The sequence below is a fragment of the Podarcis bocagei genome (genome assembly GCF_964188305.1).
Source record: "Podarcis bocagei genome assembly, chromosome: 13".
NCBI lineage: Eukaryota > Metazoa > Chordata > Lepidosauria > Squamata > Lacertidae > Podarcis > Podarcis bocagei.
Window position 1 is genome coordinate 40,094,730 of NC_138138.1, and position 21,932 is coordinate 40,116,661.

At 44.9% G+C, this 21,932-nt stretch overlaps 2 protein-coding genes across 18 annotated transcripts in view; one reads left to right on the top strand and one right to left on the bottom strand.

The window, feature by feature from the left end:
- MVP (major vault protein) overlaps positions 1-9,186 on the bottom strand; it is a 25,239-nt gene extending 16,053 nt beyond the window's left edge. For 2 of the 7 annotated variants that reach the window (XM_081165753.1, XM_081165757.1), the window contains exons 1-2: positions 507-630; positions 221-288 (exon numbers count right to left, since the gene is read on the bottom strand). The gene's annotated coding sequence lies outside the window, so the exon portion shown is untranslated. Of the gene's footprint in view, positions 1-220; positions 289-411; positions 631-8,843 lie in introns of those variants that run through there. The other 5 variants (XM_081165754.1, XM_081165758.1, XM_081165755.1 and 2 more) reach the window with 4 other exon arrangements.
- On the top strand, positions 8,124-21,836 carry MAZ (MYC associated zinc finger protein). Of its 11 annotated transcripts, none has more exons than XM_081165759.1 (8): positions 8,124-8,433; positions 10,418-10,633; positions 12,457-12,522; positions 13,656-14,449; positions 17,333-17,396; positions 17,631-17,802; positions 19,466-19,673; positions 20,666-21,836. In XM_081165759.1, exons 1-7 carry the CDS (start codon positions 8,398-8,400, stop codon positions 19,651-19,653), a joined length of 1,536 nt encoding a protein of 511 aa, XP_081021885.1. In that variant the 5' UTR covers positions 8,124-8,397; the 3' UTR covers positions 19,654-19,673; positions 20,666-21,836. The 11 variants fall into 11 exon arrangements, with proteins under 11 accessions (XP_081021885.1, XP_081021889.1, XP_081021893.1 ...); XM_081165767.1 differs by having other exon boundaries at positions 8,130-8,433; positions 10,421-10,507; XM_081165766.1 differs by having other exon boundaries at positions 8,131-8,433; positions 10,418-10,507.
- Positions 21,837-21,932: the final 96 nt, after the last annotated feature.

The window sequence follows — 21,932 nt, forward strand, 5'->3', positions numbered from 1 at the left end:
AATGCCTTTCGCTGCACTTAATCCTTCAACAAACTGAGGGAACCCAGCCCTGCCCTGTTTTGCAGAAACCAATATACAGCAAGAACCAGAAGCCTGGATGGGGCTGCTACTAAGGGGACACACCCACTTCCACGGAGCAGAATCAAAGTCTCCAGGCAATTACAGGGAAAGTGCTTAGCAATCAGGCACATAAAAAGACTAGGACCGGAAGTTACAGGACCTGAATCTTGTTGGAAATATTAATCTCAGGCTCGACTTCTCGAACAGCTTAGCTGCAGCACTTGGTATCTGGGAGGGAGGGAGAAAAAGCAAGACAAATTAAATTTCCAGATAATGGCAGACGGAAGGATTCAGCAACTCCGAATTTCTCAAGCTCCAGCCTTGGAAGGGATTATTGCTTTTGTAACCAACCTCCCGATTCTAGATGGGTAGCACCCAGAGTACATCCCAAGCGAAGACGTCTACTAGCTAAAATGAAGCGGAATCTGCGAGAGGAGAAAACTTACTGCAGAACAGAGCGCTTGTTTTCTGGAGAGTTTTGTAGCCAGGAATTCCCCCCTGAAGCTTTCGGTTCCTGGTAGAGGAGGAGCAAAGTAGCGAGTGGGAGAGAACCTTTTAAAGGGAAAGCAGATTGCTAAATGGATGGTGCAATTTAATCTATGACCCTAACAGCATGGAAGGAATCATAAGGGAAAGAATAGGGAGAAGAGACATTGGTAGTTGCACCCCCTAATCATCATATTGGGAGTTCTTAGTCACGACAAACATATCAAACGGAACTGGGGTTGTTCATAATAGAGGTTTGGCCACACGTCTCAGCCACTATTATGTTGCTGAAGCTGGTTCCTGCTTCTCATATCCTAGTTCCAGATTTGCCTCACCATGCTGAAGTAGCTTCCTAATTCCCAGTTCCTTATCTGAAGAAAGTTCAAAACTCTAAAAAAGAAATATATGTCCCTGAACTGAATCACAAGGTAAGTATACTGACCCCACATTCCTCCATTTTCAGGGGACCCTTCCCTTTGGGACAAGCAATGATTTTCTATAATCTAAGGGTTGTAGCCAATGTTAATCCTGCTCAGAGCAGACCCATGGAAGTCAATGGACATGCCTAACTTAGACGCAATCATTTCAATGAGGCTACTCATTGAGTAGGACTAGTGTTGGACACAGCCCAAAAGGACCATCTTTGCACAACACTCCCAAATGTGTGATAGCATCATGTGACAATAAAAAAGCAAGGAACTGAGAGCCAGCAACTCAGGATGAGGTTTGGGACCACACAAATCATGCACTTGCACAACTGGGAGACTGTCTTCTATGAAATGTTGATGAATCCTCTGGGTGCAAGGAACAGCCAAGTGCATGTCTGCACAGGGACAATTGCCCAAAAATGTAATCATATATGTCCCTTGCACCCCAAGTAAGCTTTGAGCTAGATGGAATTCAACACCATCTTACAGGAGACACTCCCCCAGAAGCACAACATTGTGGTGCTTGGAGCTTATTCTGGGATGTGCACTCCTAGCTCCTTATTCCCCCCCTACATCTTTTGGCTATTATTCATATGTGAATATGCTCTTGACAGTGGCTTATTATCATGGGAAGCTTTGGAGCAGGCAGGATTCAATGCCATATTGTAGAAAACAGCCTTCTGGATGTTTGGGAACTGGTAACCAACTTCAGCATCATGCCTACAATGGTTGTGGGCACTGCAGTGTCAGGCAAAGAAAGAGAGGGTGGGGATCAGGGCCAGCCCATCCGTGAGGCAAGGTGAGGCAACCACTGTTGCTGGAAGCTCTGCTAACGCCACCTTGGTAGTTGAGATAACCCCACAATTAATTGGTAGTTGTTGCAGCAATGAGCTCCTATACAGTGGTACCTCGGGTTACATACGCTTCAAGTTACATACACTTCAGGTTACATATGCTTCAGGTTACAGACTCCGCTAACCCAGAAATATTACATCAGGTTAAGAACTTTGCTTCAGGATGAGAACAGAAATTGTGCAGTGGCGGCGCAGCAGCAGGCCCCATTAACTAAAGTGGTGCTTCAGGTTAAGAACAATTTCAGGTTAAGAACAGACCTCCAGAACGAATTAAGTTCTTAACCCGAGGTGCATGCATTTGCTTTGTTATAGGCTAATAGGCTTGTTTGATGTTATCCTTATATGTGGGCTTAGGGTGCGGAGCTCTGAGCCCAGAAAGGGGAAGTAGCTGTAAGATTTGGGTATTTGCCACCTATGCCTTCACCTAGTCAGGTGGAGTGATGGAAGTCCTGGCCAAAGTGACGAGTGCTGCTTTGTGTGTAAGTAATGTATGCAGATTTGCTTGGGTGCGGACAAGCCATGTCCTCGCTGCGGTGTCCGTCCCATATCTGATAGATAGATAAATTTATTGTCATTGTCCGTATATACACAGTATACACAACAACGAAAATCAAACACCCACCCAAAGACCGGGTTCACATATACATTTGCACGTATCTCCGACATAATCTATAAAACATAACATAATCCAGAATATAACATGACCTATTAAGGTATAACATAACCTAAAACCTAAAACATAACCTAAAACCTATCTCATTCCTTCCTACTCTCTGCTTGCTAAACCTTGCAACTGGCCCTGAGATCATTATTTAGTGCAATCAGAGCTCTTGGATAGAAACTATTCAGAAGGCGTGTGGTTCGTGTTTTCATTGTCCTATATCTTCTGCCCGAAGGCAATAGTTCAAAGAAGTTGTGAGCAGGATGAGTGGGATCTGTAAAGGCTGGGAGACCTGGCAGGCTGATTTGCTGAAGTCTGCAACTTTCTTTTAATAAAGCACCAGAACAGTTCACTCTGGCATTTTTTAACCTCCTTCTTTGGTGCCCCTGCACCCAACCACTCTCACAAGCCCTCCTTTGGGTCTGCCACCTCAGGCAGCAGGATCCACGGGGGCAGCAGATCCATCATCCAAGGAAAGCACCACCCATGGTGGCAATGATGGCAGAGCCCCGTCATGCCCGCTCTACAGCAGCCTCTTGACAAACAGGGGGTGCTGTGGGTCTCCCTCCCACCCTTGTTCCCAATGTAGAACTTCACTACTTCCTTTTCCCCTGGCAATGGGGAGGCACCATTTTCTGGTTCGCCTCAGGTGCCAAAATGTTTTGAGCCGGCCCTGATGAAGAATAACAGCTGAAGTTTGAGCAGTGGTGGGAAACACTTCACTTGTTGAAAGCCTGTCCTTTACATAGCTGTAAAGTCACAAGGGAATTCCCATGCGAGGGAAGTAGCCTACCAGATATCGTATCATATCCTTCCTACCAGATATTGTATAATCCCACTCGCATATAAAGATACTTGAGACTGACTTACTGTAAGGTTACCAATTTTTTTTAAATGAATCCGGAGACACTTTTCAACTTCAATGGATTTTGTATGGGGACTGATTTGTAAATCCGGGGACTGTACCCGGGAAACGGGGATGTCTGGTAACCTTAACTTAAAGGTAAAGGGACCCCTGACCATTAGGTCCAGTCGTGACCAACTCTGGGGTTGCGGCACTCATCTCGCTTTATTGGCCAAGGGAGCCGGCGTATATCTTCTGGGTCATGTGGCCAGCATGACTAAGCCGCTTCTGGCAAACCAGAGCAGCGCACGGAAACGCCGTTTACTTTCCCGTCGGAGCGGTACCTATTTATCTACTTGCACTTTGACGTGCTTTCGAACTGCTAGGTTGGCAGGAGCAGGGACCGAGCAATGGAGGCTCACCCCATTGTGGGGATTCGAACCTCTGACCTTCTGATCGTCAAGTCCTAGGCTCTGTGGTTTAACCCACAGCGCCAAGGGATTTTCTACTTGACCTAGAAGCATTTTTATATATCATGCTGGGATAGGTAGGTCTGATGACAGCTTGTAAAAAATTCTGAAATTCTGCCTTTTTATTTACTTCTCAAGTTACATAAATCCTTCAATAAACAAAGAGACTAGCAACCCCAATTGCTAAAAACTGGCAAATTACCAATGATTATTTTAGGGCAGGGCTCCCTTTTTAACAGTTGCATGAAAAGAGGGAATGCAGCAGGTGCTGCTTTTTCAATCACTGCAACAATGAGGGGAAGAATATAGGGCAGCAGTTAAAGGCACAGGAGCCCTAGCACAGTTGGCCACCTTACCCTACCCTACATCCAGCATAATCATGCAACTTCAGATATAAAAGTTGTTAGCATTCACAGTGAATTGTAGCTGTTTTAGGGAGCAAGGAATCTCTGCCTGAGATGTCATCCTACAATTCTTATGTTCCTTTGGGGCAAAGCACTGGTGCTTAAACTGCTTTACATTTGTGTAGTAGATGCACACTTGGTATGCTGTATCAGACTACCTGGGCACATCTAGGAATACATATTTCTCTTTAAGTAGTCAAATAATTTACCCATGAGTATGAGCTCAAGCTTTGAATCCTTGCTTCAAATCTAGACAATTATTTCTTACAACACAATCCTAACCATGTCTACTCAGAAGTAAATCCTAGTGAATTAATGGGATTTACTCTTAGGTAAACAGGATTAGGATTGCAGTCATAGCCTCATCTCAATTTATCCATTTGTCAAGAATATTAGCCCAACTACGGTTGTCTATGCTCTGGTAACCACTAGATTAGATTACTGCCATGAGCTATATGTGGGGCTGCCTCTGAAGATGGGTTTGGACGCTTCAACTGGTGCAGAATTCAGCAGCCAGGTTGCTCACCAGGGCAAGACTGTTTGAGCATGACACTGATCCTGGCTTGACTGCACTAGCTGCAAATTAGTTTCTGGGCCTAATTCAAAGTCCTGGTACTGGACCACAATACCCCAAAGACCACCTATTCCCATATGATCCGACCCAGACCCTGTGATCATCTTCCAAGACCCTTCTTCGTGTGCCTCCTCCATGAGAGACCTGGAGGGTGACTGGCAATACAAGAACAGGCCTTCTTGTTTATTTGCTCTCCCCAGGGAGGTCCGCCTGGTGCCTTCATTACATTTCTCTACAACCAGACCTTTGCTGTGTGTGGCAGGGAGGGGAGCATTGCTGGTTTTTGTTTTCATCTTATATTTTGTGGGGTTTTTTCATCTTTTATTTTTGTTGTGAACCACCGGAGATTTTCAGATGGTGGGCAGTATACAAATGAAAAAGAAAAGCCAACCTCACAACATTTTAACGATTACAGAAGCAATGTATGAGAAATTATTTCAGCACTTTTCTGGTTATTGGATACACAAAACGGCTTGGGGGAGAAATTCTAGCTTGAAGAGGAGTCTTCTATAGGATTCCTTTTTTCCTTACAGTGTTACCCCTCCCACACCTTCTTGTATGGGATGTATTTTTTTTCAAGTCCACTAAGATCACAAGAGGTCTACAAAATAATTATCAGTTAAATACTTTATTTAGTTTAATTGAAGGTGGGAATTCCTGGTTACTTTTGATGCTTTATTTTCTTCCTTCTTACACATTAACAGTAAAAAAGGAGGGAAGGCATCAGTCGCAGGGATAGAAGACTGAATAATATATGCGTTTTTAAAAATTAAACCCAACGTGCTTCACACTTAATTCTTCATCAGGAACACTCTTGAGCAACTGCTTTCAATCCTGGCCTCTTCACATTTATTGCAAACATGAAACAATCCGGACTGAAATTCGCACACAGGCGGCACTGCTGGCGCTCAGGCAGCGTAAAATGGAGATCACAACTCATACGGGAAACGAGGGGAGGCGGCAAATCGCGAGGTGCTTTTACTACGCATGCGGCAAACGCATACTGCATTCTTCACGGCAGTCGGAAGACGCAGGCGTCCCGCTGCGCATGCGCTCTCCGAGGCTTTAGGAGCATGCGCATTGATTTATTTACACTATATAGCCGCGCGCGCGACACAACCAGCGAGCTGTACTGCGCACGAGCGTATTGTTTTCGCAGAGCCTCCGCATCGGTCTATGCACGGCTCACTGCTACGCCCCCGTTCCTTCCCAAAGCGCATGCGTATTTTCCTTCTTTTCAGGCTACGGTACCGAACTGCTGCAAAACGCATGCGCGTTGAGAAATAGCTTCCAAAACAAGACAAATTCTGTAGCGTAACGTCACCTAGTCTGTTGTTGTTGTTTTTTTTTAATTTAAGGCACACTAATTGTCCGCTTCAGCCATTTGAAAGGTGCACCAGAAAAACAAAACCGTGTCATTTTGGGGGGTTAATCTGTCAGCCATTTCCTCTGCCGTCACATCCAAGCAAACTGCGTGACCTCACTTGTGCGGCAAACATGATGGGCATTCCACTTCGACTCCTGTTTACTTGGAAGCCCTAAGGCAGCGACCCTAAGCATACTTGTGCCTGTGAGTAAACATCATTCAACATAGGCTTTGCTTTTGAAACCATGCTCAGGATTGCACAGCAGGGCTGCACTCATAGTCCCTCTTTGCTGGGAGCAAGTCCCATTGACTCTGAAATTGAGCTGCAATTCTATACTCACTCATAAGCAACAGAGTTATATTTTGGAATATGCATAATCCAGGAGCAGGGCCACACACTGTCATTGTTAGAAAATGTTTATTTTCACCTCCTCCACCACCACTTAAATATTTGAAGCATCTTCCTATTATATAGCGATTATAATAGCGATACATTGTAATCCCTCAAAAGCACTCCTCAATTTGCCCAGCTCAGTGCTACAAAGGATACAACAAATAGGTTGTAAACTTGTGTTTTGGGTTGGCTTTAAAACAGATAAGTTATCAGAATCATTCAAGACACAGGCTTGTAGAAAATTGGTTCCTGGAAGATTTTTTTAAAAGTCCAACTCAAAACCAAGCAGAGGCGTTGAGAAAATGTTGACAGCATCCATATAAAAGTCTGACACTCAGTGGTTTGTGGTTGCAGAGTGCAATTCAAGCCAGGAGACAGAGTGCTATAGGGATTAGTATCCCTCTAGTACAAGGAAGACTCATAGTGTTCAAATTCCCATTGGCCCATGAAGCTCTGGATGACCTTGGAGTTGTCACTATCTGGAACTTATCCCACAGGGTATCAAGTACTCCACTTGAACTCCTTGGAGGACAAGAAAATTATAAATGTAGTAAAATAGCATATATTAAATGAACGTAGCTAACTTACAAATCTGCCCTGGCACAAGTATAATGTGGATTGAATGGATTGCATGGGACAGCAATCACAGTAAAAATAAGTAAACAAGGTATTACCCACTGGGATTTCTACTAAAAATTGTTATGTTTGCCTGCCAAGTTGAGTCAGCAGCATTGTGGTGCTAAATATGAGCTCAATTAAGAACACTTGGTGCACAAATGCGATCCTGATGTTTTCCCAAGCCTGTCATGTGATAAAACAAGGGACCCTAGATAATTGTGGTTGAGGCCTTCTTTGCCAAGAGGTGACATAGAGTTAGAAGTCTCACATCTAACTCAAGTTCTTGCTGAAGGTTGTCCAGCTGAAGTCTGCATAAAAGTCACATTAAAGTAACTTGCATAAATGAGTAAAATCTCCTGGTGTAAGCGCCAAGAGGGCAATACAAACCATATCAATTCAGACTTTCTACTGGATTCAGCGGGGTTTATTTCCAGATATGGTTGAAGCTGCAGTACAATGCCGCATGCTAGTGACATAATCCCATACTATGAAAGCATAGCTGTCTATCTGTGTTAAGTTCTAGATCACAGCAGGCGTCATGCAGATCGTCCTACACCTTACTTACTAGTACCTGCAAGCCCAAATATGCTGTCGAGTTCGTTCGTCTTCCCTGCGACATTTTTTTAAATATAGGCGACATAAGTGTACGGCAGGGGGTTGAATAATACGGAATGAGGGGCAGAAAGAGAAAAGGCACTATAATGGCCATTACGGATGAAGCTCTTCCCTGGCGGCCATTTTGTGAGAGGGGACGGAGTCACTCAAAAGAAAACTAACGGGGAGGGGAAAGGAGCAACCGTTACTCGCGCGCGGCCGCCTTGGCGCCGGCCAATCAACTTTCTTCTTTAAAAGGAAAAACCCTACGGCCACAGCGCTCGTCACTCCACCCAATCAGCAAGCACCACACGAGAGGGCCTTTTGTACGATCCCGCGCACGTCGGGAGCGAGGACGGCAGCCCCACCCAATCGCTACCTGCCGCCTTCTCCATACCCCCTCTTCACCCCTCCCCGCCCAGAGAAGCTGTGGCGCCGGGGGGCGCGCGCGCGCGCAGAGGGGGCCAATCAGCGTGCGCGCCGAGGTTTCCTCGCGCCGCTGCCTCCTCGCTCTATCCCCCCTCCCACCTTCACTCCCCCCGCCCGCGCGACGTTGCTGCTGCTCCCCACTCGCTCCCCCCTCCCTTCCCGACCCCCCCTCTCGCCGAGCTGAACCCCCCCCTCCCCCGCTCGTTGCCGCCGCCATGGACCCGAGCAACTGGAGCAGCTTCATCTTCCAGGTAACCCCCCCTCCCTTCTCCTCCACCTTCCCCCCTCCCTTCTCCGCTAAAAAAGGGGGGGGGAGCGCGAGCGGAGAAGGACAAGGGAGCGCAAGCAAGAGCTCTAGGCTCCCCGCTCACACCCTCCCTGCCCCGCCCCTCCCCTCGGGAATCCCAGCGGGCGGGGGCCCTTGCGCGCGCGGGCCAGCAGGGCGCACTCAGCACGCGCTCCCCCCCCCCCCGCCTCGCGCTGCCCCAACGGTCACCTCCCTCCGCCCAGCGCAGCCTTGCGCTCCCCCTACCCCCTCGTTCTCTACGCTCGCTGTGCCCAGCCCCTCCCTCCGCCTCGCGCTTCATCTCCCTCTCCCCCCCACCAACGGTCACCTCCCTCTCGCGCTCGCTCTGCCCATTCCCTCGCGCTTGTCCCCCACCTTTTTCCCTGCCAGTTGCTACCTCGGTGCCTCCTCGGTCCCACTCCCAGTGATCCTGCTTTCCAAAATGCCCCCCCTCAGATACACACGCACTACAGCTGCCTCGCCCTTTCCAAGGCTACGCGCGCATAATCCTCTCTTCCCGTCATGCCCCCCACAAAATAAAATGTCCTCCTGCCATAATTGCTTTCCCCTCTCCAAAGCTGTGCCCTCTAGGGGTTTCTGCCTAACACCAGTGCGAGTTTGGCCACACATGCCAACGAGAGGCTTCATGCTCATTTCCTGGCCCCGCTATTTACTTACCCTGAAGCGCAGGCACAAAAGGAGGTAGCTAGGTGTGACCTTTGGCAGCCAACAGGTGTAGTGTTGGATTTCCCACCTGTTTCCTGCCTACCTTTATGTGTGGACTCCTAAAGGGGCCGTCTCTGGACATTAAAAAATGCAGGGAGATGACCCCACTTCTTTCCTCCTCACCTACAAATGCATTATGATATAGATAGTGGCTGTATACACGGTGGGAGGTACATTACCTCCAACTTTTCCTGTGACCAGGCATGTGTGGCCAAATTTTGTCAAGATTGCATGAGGCCCCTACTTCCCCACCCTTTGGAGCTCCTTGTCTTAACCTCCTGCTTCCACTTCTTGAGCCTCCCTTGCAGACAATTTCCTCTTTAAACCTGCAGCCCCACCTCCCCAGCCACCTCCCCTTTCCAGTTTCTGACCAAATAATAACCTGCCTGCTGCTGTCACCCTTGGCTCCTTTCCTGGGTAATCACCCTCCCTCCTAGTGCTTCCTGCCTGGGTTTTCCCTTTGCAGAGCTCAGCCTCAGGCCTTCCCCTTTTTCAGATATGCAACTACTTTACTTGCTTTTCCCTCCTCTTATAGGTCAGAGACATGGCTCCCCTAGTACTTCACCATCATGTGTGTGGTTGGGGAGGGGGAATCTCCCAGGCATAGACCTTAACATAATGCTGGCCCATATCTACTGCTGTTGGGAATCCCTTGCCTGTCCTTTTCCCCATTCCCGAAGAAAAGTAGACTCTCCTAGTACATGCCCTCTTTTATTCCATACTTCTGTACACAATAGTCAAACCCTCATCTTGGCCCAGTGCAGCAATTTATCTTTACAGTCCCATACCTTACACCTAGCTTTCTATTCTCCCACAAACAAACTTTCCTCCTTTCCCACACCATGGGAAACCAACTAAGTTCTGCTTAGAGTAGACCCACTGAAATTAATGGACCAGAAAGGCATATTTATTAATTTAAATTGCCCTACTTACATTGGATTCAACCCCATATTTTTCCTGTTGTAAACCATAACTACTCCACACTTACATTCAGTGCTTGAAGTTACTTGGGTCAAGCAATTGCTGCTCTCTCTACATCTTTCATCTCATCACCCATAGTTCCTGTGGAATAACCAAACACACCGATTTCCTACAATTACCCATTTCTCTCTTGCCGTCCTTTGAATTTACGGTAACTCTTGCATTTCCAAATTTGCTGAAGGGTGGGGAGGATTCTTTTTCTTTTAAGGTTCCCTAATCTTTCTTTTTTTCTGTCTCTTTAGCAGAGTCATACACAGAACCCTCTGCAGGTTGGGACCGAAATCCAGTCCAGATTTTTTGCTGCTCAGGGCTGCAGTCAAAGCCCCTTCCAGGTGAGCTCTGTCTGGGCACCAAATGGAGAGCGATGGACCCCTTTGAAAAACGATATCTACTTGAGGCAGCTGCATCTCAGTGCTGGAGACCAAAATTTTTTATACGAATTGCCTCAACCTCAAAGGGTACCCTGTACAAATACTTGATTTTAAAAAATAATTTCTGTATTTCTTTCTGTAAATACTGTTTTACATTTATTTAGCCACTCTTACTTGATGTCAGTCACTTAATGTTTCTTTTTATTTCTTTACTTTCAGCATTTATATACCACCCAATTAACCATGTCCTCTGGGCTGTTCACAAATTAAAATCAATAAAATACAACTATATTCAGTCAATTAAAATCAATACAGAAGCAGCACTACTTTTAAAAAAATTAGCATAAAACAGTTGTGGGACTGAGGCTCTGAAATAATGATTTGCCAGAGACCACCCAATAAAGCTTGTGCAGAGTGTTAAAGCCAAGTACCCTTATGTTAAAAGAAACCGTCCCCTTCTCCCAGTTCTCATTTACCAAACCCATTAAGTTAATCTGGTGCACTTCAAGTTTACTCTGAATTAAAAGTTAGTTTTACTGGGGCCAATAATTCTGCCTTGCTGTGCAGATATTATCTTGGTTCTATTTAGATTTGTTTTGCTTTTATTATTATTACTAGCCTCATATATCCCAGACTTCAACAGGTAACAAATTAAAACAAAATAAATTATTATTGTATAAATATCCTGATAGGCAGCTTTATCCCATACACATTTTTCCCGAAGTAAGTGTCACCATGTTCAGTAGGCATAGGATTGCAGTTTAAGGTCAGCCCTTCCCTGGTTAACTCTATACTTTAAAAAGCAATCTGAATCAAAGTTTTATTGGGTAATATCTAATTAAATCATACCCTTAGTAGACCCAGTGGTATTACTTAGGTTCATTGATTTCAGTGGATCTGTTCTGAGTATAACTAATATTGCATATAGCTGGTTGTTTTGAAAGCTACCCAGACTTGGATGCTGACAAACCTCTACCAGAGAAAGAACTATTTGAACTTCACTTACAGATAATGCTCTAAATTGAATTTTAAAGGTCTTGAAGGAACATAACCAAGACAACAGTATTTTTGAATAATAACAGATCTCTGAAATGCTAGATTGAACTTAGGTTTATGTAGTGGTTTGTCATTTTTCCTGATAGCATCCCTTGTTCCATTTTTCTGACCAGTGTACAGAGATTAAGGGGTTAGTCCTTCACACATTTTCCTGGGAATAAGCAATACAAAACAAAGCATAATTTACTTCCAAGTAACTCTGCCTAGTTTCTGACACATATGACTTGACCTTGGTCACAAATCAGTGACTGAACAGGAATTTGAATTCAAGTCTCTTCTTAACTTCACATCTATAGAAGTTGAGAAAGACTGTCACTTCATGATATGGTAGTTGTCCTTACTGTTTTCTGATGGTGAAGGACACTAGAAAGTCTTCTAGCCAGGCAAGCCAGTACCACGGGTCCTTATGTATTTCTTTGTTGCCTGGAGTTAAATTATGTTCATCACCTTATATAGCTAATGCACAAAAGCTGCTCAGTGAAGAGGTAATTTTTGGTTTGTAGAATTTGGAGTGAAAAAATTTAATCTCTCTATGTGAAAATCACAAAGTAAAACGGCTTAGTTTGGACCCATGGATTGCCATATATGGACTGAACATATTTTCATTGAAATTGATTTTTAAATTGTTAGCATTTTAAAAAGAATACTTTTCTAGATTTTTAAAAGGTTCCAAACACATTTTTCTCTAATCCTGTGATTTCTTTCCTGATTGAAAATTCTGGGAAATATTTTGGCTAAGGAATAAGAACAAATTGGTGTCTAAATGGTTGTTGGCTCAAATCTATGCATTTCTTCTTTCTAAAAGCCTTGTAAATAAGTTTACAAACATTGCTTTTCTGCCATGTTTTTACTAGCACACTAGGGATGGCAGATGGACAGAGAGCTTTGTCCCTCCTGCATCAGTTAGCTGCATTTCTCTGGTAGGTGCACAGGAGGGATGGATAACTCCTTCCCGAGACTACTCACTTGCCTGCATAGAATTCCTTCTCATGGCTACCAGGCTAGTACTTAAATAGTACAAAGCTGCATCAGCCATATATGTAATGAGATATTGTAGGCTGAATTTCTTTTCTAATGTGTTTTTTATATTCTGCTCGTACTCGGAACTCCCATCCAAGAGAATGATCAGGTTCACACCTGATTAGCTTCAGGCATGCTGTGGTTTCCACACCATTCACTGGCATCAATTTTAAAGACTTATGATGATAAGTATTATTAGAATGGAGGGTACACATTTAAGATAGGCAGAAAGCTATCCCAGATACAGTGGTGCCCCGCAAGACGAATGCCTCGCAAGACGAAAAACTCGCTAGACGAAAGGGTTTTTCGGTTTTGTGTTGCTTCGCTAGACGAATTTCCCTATGGGCTTGCTTCGCAAGACGAAAACGTCTTGCGCTTTTTTCTTAAAGCCGCTTGAAGAGGCGCAGTTGCGACGGACCGTGCTTCGCAAGACGAAAAACATCGCAAGACGAAAAGACTCGCGGAACGAATTATTTTCGTCTTGCGAGGCACCACTGTAAAGTTTCTGTAATCCAGCTTTGTAAACAGCCAATCATCCAGTTGCCTTTGACACACAGGCAACCAGCAAGAAATGTTTAACAAACTGGAACCTGGTTGTCCTTCTCCCACCTGTAAACGTGCAGATGCATGAGAGCAAATGGGCTAGTAGTTTCTGTGGTTAGAGTTAGGGTGAAGCTTCCAGTACACTTAAGCTGATGGCACTGTACTGAGCTAGATTTTCCAGACTTAGTAAGAAATACCCAAGTCTTCACTTTGCAGGGCATGGTATCTGTAAAAGCAGAGCTCTCCAACTCTGAGATGCCCAGCTCTTTAACTTGAATTCTAACTATTCAGTGGAGCTGGTGAGTGTTTGTAGTGAGTATTCCTGCTTCTCCTTCCATAACATTTGGTAAATAATAATCCAGCCCACCTTGGTCTTCCCCCACCTAAGATGAGTTCAAGCTAGTTTATGAGAGACGGATGATACTGTAGGCTTTCAGGATTTATTGTTCATTACTGTATTTTTCAAGTATAAAATCTCTTTTCTGTTCAGACTGCCACCACAACAGCCCCTCCCCAGCAGACAGCCACCCCTGCTGAATCCCTCCAAGTGGATCTCCTTCCAGTCTTGGCTGCAGCCCAGGAAACAGCCGCTGCTGCTGCTGCTGTGGTTGCTGCCGCTACTGGCTCCGCACCATCTGCTTCCACAGTAGACACGGCCGCTTTGAAGCAGCAGCAACCTTCTGCTTCCGAGGGTGGTGGTGGGCAGGTAGCACCATCCTCTCAAACTACACAAGCCCCAACCTCCCAGGCGGCTTCTGCTACGCAACAGCAAGGTGATGCCCAGAAGAAGCCCAAGAGCAAAGGTCCCTACATCTGCTCCCTGTGTGCTAAAGAATTCAAAAATGGCTACAACCTGCGGCGCCATGAAGCCATTCATACGGGGGCCAAAGCTTCTCGCGCTGGACCCACGACCATGAAGATGCCCACCATGGTCCCCCTCAGCTTGCTTAGTGTTTCCGCCATCGGTGGCACAACAGCAGCAACACCTGCCCCTGCCGAAGGTGCAGGAAACACAGCAGGGTCAGGAGCAGGGCTGGTGACCACTACAGCATCAGGCAAACGCATCCGGAAGAACCATGCTTGTGAGATGTGTGGGAAAGCCTTCCGGGACGTCTACCATCTCAATCGGCATAAGTTGTCTCATTCAGACGAGAAGCCCTACCAGTGTCCTGTCTGCCAGCAGCGATTCAAGCGGAAGGATCGCATGAGCTATCACGTCCGTTCGCATGATGGTGCTGTGCACAAGCCGTACATCTGCAGCCACTGTGGGAAGAGTTTCTCTCGGTACGAGGGATTCAAGGGTGCAGGGAGGAGGCAGTTCAAAGGGGACTTGTTGCAGGGCTTACGTGAGGAAGGTTGGCTTTTAGAAAAGGCGTTTCCCCTTGTGATAGAGAATAAGCTTTAGCAGACAACATCCTGAACCAGTATGAGTTAGGATGGCACTATTAGACTAGACGCTAACATTAACTGATTGAGGAATGTCTGGGGGCACCTCAGGATCCCTTCCCTTTGCAGCTCTTGCCATAACTCAAATTCCTCCAAGCCTAATCTTGACTACCTTGGCCATATAAGAGGTTTTCTAAGGGACACCAGCTGGTGCTGGTTCTGTGGGAGGACTCCAGAACAGTAAAGACCGCATGGGAAATCCATCCAAATCCCTCACCAGTTCCATTCCTAGGAGCAGCTAACTCATTGCAGTTCTTACGTACCAATCCAGCTGAACAAACAGGACAGAAAGAAAGGAAAGGGGAGGCATGTGAAAGCACATATTTTCTCAATTGTGGTTCACTGACTTATTTTAAGTTAGCAGTGTATAACCCAATCCAGAAAATTTCCCCAGTCCTGCCACTAGTACTTTTGTATTATAATACCAGAGTGTTAGGCAGTGTTTCCTTCTGACTACCTATAAAATGCAACCATTAACAAGAGGCTTCTAACTGGGATTGAGGCATCGACACCCATGAGAGGTAAGTGTAGACATTCAAAGAGCCTTCACAAAAGTGCAACAAGTGGCTTTCATAAAGTATTGAAAAGAAACAGGAAAATATAAATATAACCCCACAGTTGCCCATTTCAGGTCAGATTCAAACATGTAGAAATAGCATAAGACTTCTCCTTGACTTTGTCAACTCAACAGACGTGTCCGTGTTTCATTGTTCCTCCGTGTAAAAACAAATCCCTGCATATACTGAACTAGCATGTTAGTAAGAAACTAAAAGCTTTCTTGACATGCTAGCTTTTCGTTCAAGGGATTTGTTTTAACAGGAAGGTGTATTCAAACATGTAGTACCTCACCTGCAGTCTGAAGTGTGCAGTTCAAGAAGTGCCAGATCTATGGAATTCCTTTGCATATTAATTGGCTGTTAGATCAAGCAACAGACAATGAGGTCAGCTTGTGGGGAAAGAAAACCTCACATTTCCAGAATTAAACATTTGCAAATGTACTTAGTAATTGCATTGTCACCATGCTGGCAGCATAGAACACTGATAAGTTGCAGCCTGATCAGAAAGGCTCTGTGACCAGATTTCTCTCCCTTTGTTTCTGAGATTTTGCCAGAATTGCCGTTACATTTGCCAGCTTTTCTGTACAACTGTAGAAAGAATGCACTTGGTCTTTAAAATAAGTTAGGCCATCTCAGTTCCTACACTTGGCCCAGGTTTTGCGTGGACCTGCAGTTGCATGGAATACCAAGAGCAGCCTGTCCTCAAAATACAAAGAAAATTTCAGAGAAACAAAATAGTCAGTAATTGCCCCATGGGCTTTAGATGTTCTTGTAAGCCCCCAGAAAAAGCATGAACATAAAAAGAAGGTGCTCAAGTTTTCTGATCTGACAGCCCCTTGTAGAAATGAAAGCAAGAGGACAGGTGTAGGTTGGTTGATTGGTTTATTAAATTTGTGTACTACACAATACCCATAGATATCAGGGTGGTTCACAACATAAAATTACAAATTTATTTAACCTATTTAACAAAAAATTCTAGTAACATTCCAGGCTTCACAGCTCCTAGAGGCCATAGAGTCAGGCTTCTGACTTGCAACAATAAAGGAGTAAACATGGGCTGTTAAAGAAATAACTTTAGAAATGCAACCTTTTTAAAGTAGGTCTTTAAAATAGGAGTGTTGGTATGGTCTGATACATATACACTCAAGTCACACAGAACTACATAAAATACAGAGGACCTAACACCTGACTAGAATACACTGTTTTCTGCACCCTTTTTGTTTATTTCATTGGGTAGAAACTACTTGAATATATCCAAAATTTCTTTTCATCACATCAAGGGCTTGTAATTTTAGCAGCAGAAAGCACATAAATTACACATGTGCTGTAGAAATTTCCTCTAGGCAAGCTAGCTATATATATATTCAAGGTTGCTCCCATTTTTTAACACTGCACTTTCTTACCCTTTCAAATAAGTGACAACCTTTATTTATTTAACAAAATTTATATGCCATTTTATTGTAACAAAACCTCTAAAAGGTTTACAAGAATATTGTCAACAAAGCTAGTTAAAAATAAGAAACGTTTAAAAAAATTAAAATCAGCTCTAAACTTAAAGAGATTAAAGCATGTCAGCATCTCTCAGTTCTAAGTTTACAGTTTCTATTTTCAGCTTGCTTTCTAATGGAGGGTTCCTTGTAAATCAGTTGGATTCTTGAGTGTCAAATCCTTTTCTGAATTGTTTTCCAGCTTAGGTTTTATCAGTATCTGTGACTAATCTGTGTCTAATTAATAAACCATTGAGTGGATGAATTCCCCAAGAACATTTCTGTAGGCACATAGTCTCCCTCACTCATCTTGCCTAGACTCACATCAGTGAATGCTTAAAAATGATGAATTAAGCCTGTTAAAACTATAACTGGCACTTTTTAATGACAGAGTTATTGTACTGTTAACAGCTGCAAGCTAACTAGTGTTGAAGAGGAACAGCTTTTCCAAAAGAAGCGTATTCCTGTGCATCTGTTAAAAGCAGAAAAACTTTACCAGTAAAAGAAACAGGGACAACCCAGCTCTAGGAGACATGCAGCTATAGCAACATAGTTGGGATTGAGAAGGAAAAGGAGATGAATTTAATAATGAGGGGGACATGGACCTTTATAGCAGGGAATGAAAGAGAATTCCTCAAGAACAGATCACTTACTTGAATATTTCTTTCCTCCCACAGTCCGGACCATTTGAACAGCCATGTGCGGCAAGTCCACTCGACAGAGAGGCCCTTCAAATGTGAGGTACCTTCCCCCACTGACAGTATTGCTGTATCAACTCTCTACTCCCTCCCATTATTTAATTTGTCCCCAATAATCTGCCTGAGTTTCTGGTGCAAGAGAAGGCGATGTCAGTTCCCCTGTACTTAAAGGGAACTTTGCACGTTCTCAAGTCCCATAGTCTTTGGTTGCCTTGGGAAGTGGGCTGCTGTAGGCAAAAACATTTTTGCCATGATTCCTTTCTCTCTGTTTCTGCAGACATGTGAAGCAGCCTTTGCCACCAAGGATCGGCTGCGTGCTCACACAGTCCGTCATGAGGAGAAGGTGCCATGTCACGTGTGTGGAAAGATGCTGAGCGCCGCCTACATCACGGACCACATGAAAGTACACAGCCAAGGGCCGAATCATGTCTGTGAACTGTGCAACAAAGGTAAGAGGACAGGGCTCTCTGTGAAAGTATCTGGAAGTGAGAGAAAAATACTTAACTGTCTCTTCTGGGAATGCTAGCAGTCGCACAGTACAATCTGATGTAGGTTTTGTAAGAATTAGGTTTCAATGGAGCTTACACCCAGCTGCATTTGCATAGGATTCCAACTTTAATTGGTACTTGCATAAGTGCTTGCTCCTTTATAATATGGTTTCTCAGCATATCAGCCAGAGTCATGCTTGAGACCTGCTTCAGGTTATTTCATTTGCAGTTTGAATTAGATGTGGCTGATTTTCCACAAGCTTTCAAGCAGACCTGCCAGGCTCTCATTAACTTCAGCTCAGCTGAACAGCCATGGATGGTGACCCACCAGGGCCTTATAGGTAGCTATATTGGTTTATTACCCAACTGACAGGCCACAGTATGTGGTAGGTGGGCTGCATTCATCTTGGTAAGTCAGAGTTGCACATGCCTGCTTTAGTAGTAAGCCAGGTTTGAATCCTTTACATGTGAGGCCAAACTTACTCTCTGTGAGCATTAAATACAGAATTGCAGAAGAGGACTGACTTGATAAGAATATATAATAATGCCTTTTAAACAAGCTGCGTTTGAAGGATCAATGTGAGACCAGGCAGCATTTTATTTTTGTGGGCCTGCAGCTGTTGCTCAGACTTCCTGCTTTATCTCAACAAGAAAACTGCTTGGCAAGACAGCTGGCTCCTAATCTTTTTTTCTCCATTTACATGTCCGAGCATCTCCTTAGTTCCATTTTGCCACAGGCTTAAATAGCTTCACTGTACTGTGTAAGTGTAGGATGACATGATTTATTGTATATAGTTAGCTTTGCTAATTCTCCATATATAGGTGGAATCCAATGTGCAGGTAGATAACTAAACAGTATGAAAAGAGGGCTGCTAATATTTGAATTTTGTGTGTTACAACTTTACCCATCTGACATACTTAGATGGGTATATTATTTTTAAATAGAAAACAATATCCTTAAAACATAAGTCAAAATAGGCTGAATAATGTGCAGGTTAGTAAGAAACAGTTTTTTTAAAAATAATAATAATCTGCTTTTCCTTTGTGGAAACACCTGGATTATCTCACTGGATAATATGCATAATCCATTATGCTTTACCCATATATTTAAAATAAAATCTTCAACATATTGTAGATAACTGGATTCTCAGAAGCATAAAGCAGCAGTTTACTATTAATCACTTCTTATAATTCTTTTATGGCTTTTAAGTATTTCATATTGCAGAGAATATAGGTAACATAGATTTGCTGTGGGGTGCGGGGAGGAAATTTGCTTTCTTCTTCTCATCCAGCTACTTCTGGTCTAGGATTACAGCTCTGATATTTTTGTGTTGAGTCTTAAGTTCCTCACCTTTACTTCCTCAATGCCGCGATGCAGCTGCCCCTAGAGTGGGGTCTGTTGTTCATACACAGATAGCTTACCTGGTGGAAAGATGCAGTCATCTCTGGGGTGGAGAAGCTGCCTCTTCACCAGGGAGTCCTGTCGCAATGGATCTTTCACTAGATGTTGAGACGCAGCCGCCTCTAGGGTGAGGCACAGCCAAGCATTACAGGACACTGGAGTACGTTTTCAGTAGACCGGACACTGACCTGGCTGGTTTTTGTCCTTCTCCCCCTCCCGTAGGGTTCACCACAGCGGCCTACCTCAGGGTCCACGCGGTCAAGGACCACGGACTGGCCGCCCCGCGGCTGGAGCGTTTCCTTTGCAAGCTGTGTGGCGTGCACTGCAAGACCCCAGCTCAGCTCAACGGGCATCTGCAGACGCACGCAGGAGAAGGGGCTGCGGCCACTGAGGGCCAACCGCTGCGGTGAAACGCTGGCCGGGCCACCAGGCAAGAGCCGCTTCCTTCTGTCCTAGGGAATGGGGAGGGGAGGCCCATCTGTCCCATAGGGTACCCATGTGTCCTTGTATTCTCAGTGGGAGACGGAGAACCCCATCTCCCCTGGGGCGGCTGCATCCTAAATTAGCATCCCTCTGCCAGTGTTTAAGTGTCTGCATATTGCAGTGCCTATCTTGGTTTGGATGCTTATGTGTGACTCAGGATCCTTTTGCAGGTTCATTTAAAGAGGATAGAAGCAGGATTGAGCTTTCATTTTTTTTAAAATGAAAAGGTGCACATAATCCTTTGAATGTTTTATTTATCTGAATATTGTTTTATTTTTCCAAAGTCAAAGGAGTTCTTGTACTTTTAACAAGAAATATAGACTACTATTAATATTTTGAAGTTAGCAAGATGGGTGTTTTGTCTCCTTTTTGCCCTTCATTACTTTGTCTCCTGTCCAACATTAGGCGTAACTGTTGCTTTTGAGACACAACTGATCATGGGGCAGTAGTAAGTGAATCTATTCCCATGAGATGCTGTAATGTAGTGGGAGATTTTCTAGCCTCATTCACTGCTATGGATGTATTCATACATGATGATACATGCATCTTGGAGAACTGTGAGAGCTGGAGTCCCCTGAGAAAACTTTCCTGTAAAAGTTTAACCTTTATTATGCATTACGACAACAATTTAAGTGATAAACCCCAGTTAGCTGTATTGTCTGCGGTTAATTTCAACTTAGAGCAGTGAGTTCTTTCAACCTTGCTTTATTTTTCAGCCTTTTAAGGAAGGGAACTTCCCTGCAGGACATGGATAAATATGGTGCTTTGGAGGAAGGGGCAGCTGCATCCATCTCTTTCTTACTACGTGAAACCAGCTGTGTCTTCTACTCCAGCTTACAGCAGGGGGAGGGTGGGAGGAAGCAGGCTACACAACTGTGTTAATTAAATTTCTGAGGGTGAGAAACCCCTTTGACTTTGTACATCTGTCTTCCTCCACAGGTACGGGTGAGGTCTGCCCCCTCGCGGCAGCCGTCTCGGCCCCACCTCCCGCCGCCGTCACGGTGCTGCCCATGGAGGGAGCTTCGGTTGTGAGCCAAGCCCTCCCCACACAGCCCTGGTGATTTCTGGGAGTGGGGAGGCAGAAGCCGACCCTCCCAGTCCCATCCCTCTCCCTCACTGGCAGCTGGAGCCTCCAAGCCCAGATGAATATGCAGTGGCCATATTTGGGTGTTTAATTTAATGGTGGTTTCATTCATTCTCTCCCCTGCCTGTGCTCGTAAAATAGTGGTGCTGGGAAAGCACCTGCCCAGCCAAAGCAGCAGCTCTTGTTCAGAGGGCCATGGAAGGGCTGTGTGTGCATTCAGAGAGCACCCTCGTTTTATTGACTCCCCTGCTCTAGTCCCCTTAACGTCTAGCCCCACAAGAGTCCCATAAACCCATGCACCCTCTCCTGTCCTTAGCCAAATAGCTACAGTCTTCGTCACCATAAGTCTCTTGCTCATTCCAGCAGTGCTCCCCATTGCCCCTAAATCAGCTACGCAAAAAGAGTGAGACAATGGGACAGGAAAGACTCAACAAGCTCAGCTCAGGAACAGAATGAGGAGGGCTCAAGGATGGGATATCTGTGGGACAAAATTGTGGGGCAAGATTGCAGCTGGTGGCGGGGGGAGGCCAGAGTTGGGAATTGAGTTGTGTTGGTTCAGGGCTTGACAGATCTTGGGAAACCCAAAAAGAAGTTAGAAGGGGGATGAAAATCAGGATTGAGGGGCATTGTAGGTGCCAGGAGCTCAAGTCTGGGGTGGCAGGGGGCTGCAGTGGGATGGGATGGAAAAGGATTGGATTTCTCCATGGCTTCAGTGTGGAGTGCCCTCCATTCCCCTGCTGAGGAACTGCTCTGAATTTCCCTCCTTGCCCAAGCACCTCATTCTTTCATGGTGTCTGTTTTAATGCTCCATTTCCTGAGCTTCTCTCGTGATTCGTGTTCCAAGCGTGTCAGCCCCCCACACCAAGCATTGATGCCCCACCCGCTGAAAACCTTTCTTGTTGCATGCAACCCCCACAGTTTGGGGTTAGAGTCCTCGCTTTTTTGTATTATATATATTAAAAAAAAATCCCCTGACATTTAAAATGAACTCCCTTTGTGGTTTTTTTTTGTTTTTGTTTTTGTTTTTGTTAACACAAAATGTAATGAAGCTGTGTCCATCTATCCTTTCTCCCTGTTCCCTCCCTCACCCCACATCTTTCCTTCTCCCGTGCACCCTTTCTG

What these genes read in the sequence shown, in the direction of transcription:
- MAZ (XM_081165759.1), top strand. Translation starts at nt 8,398, where the DNA reads ATGGACCCGAGCAACTGGAGCAGCTTCATCTTCCAG. An exon ending in AATTGCCTCAACCTCAAAGG is followed by an intron (nt 10,634 to 12,456) that starts GTACCCTGTACA and finishes TGTTTTTACTAG; the next exon opens with CACACTAGGGATGGCAGATG. An exon ending in CAGTTAGCTGCATTTCTCTG is followed by an intron (nt 12,523 to 13,655) that starts GTAGGTGCACAG and finishes TTTTCTGTTCAG; the next exon opens with ACTGCCACCACAACAGCCCC.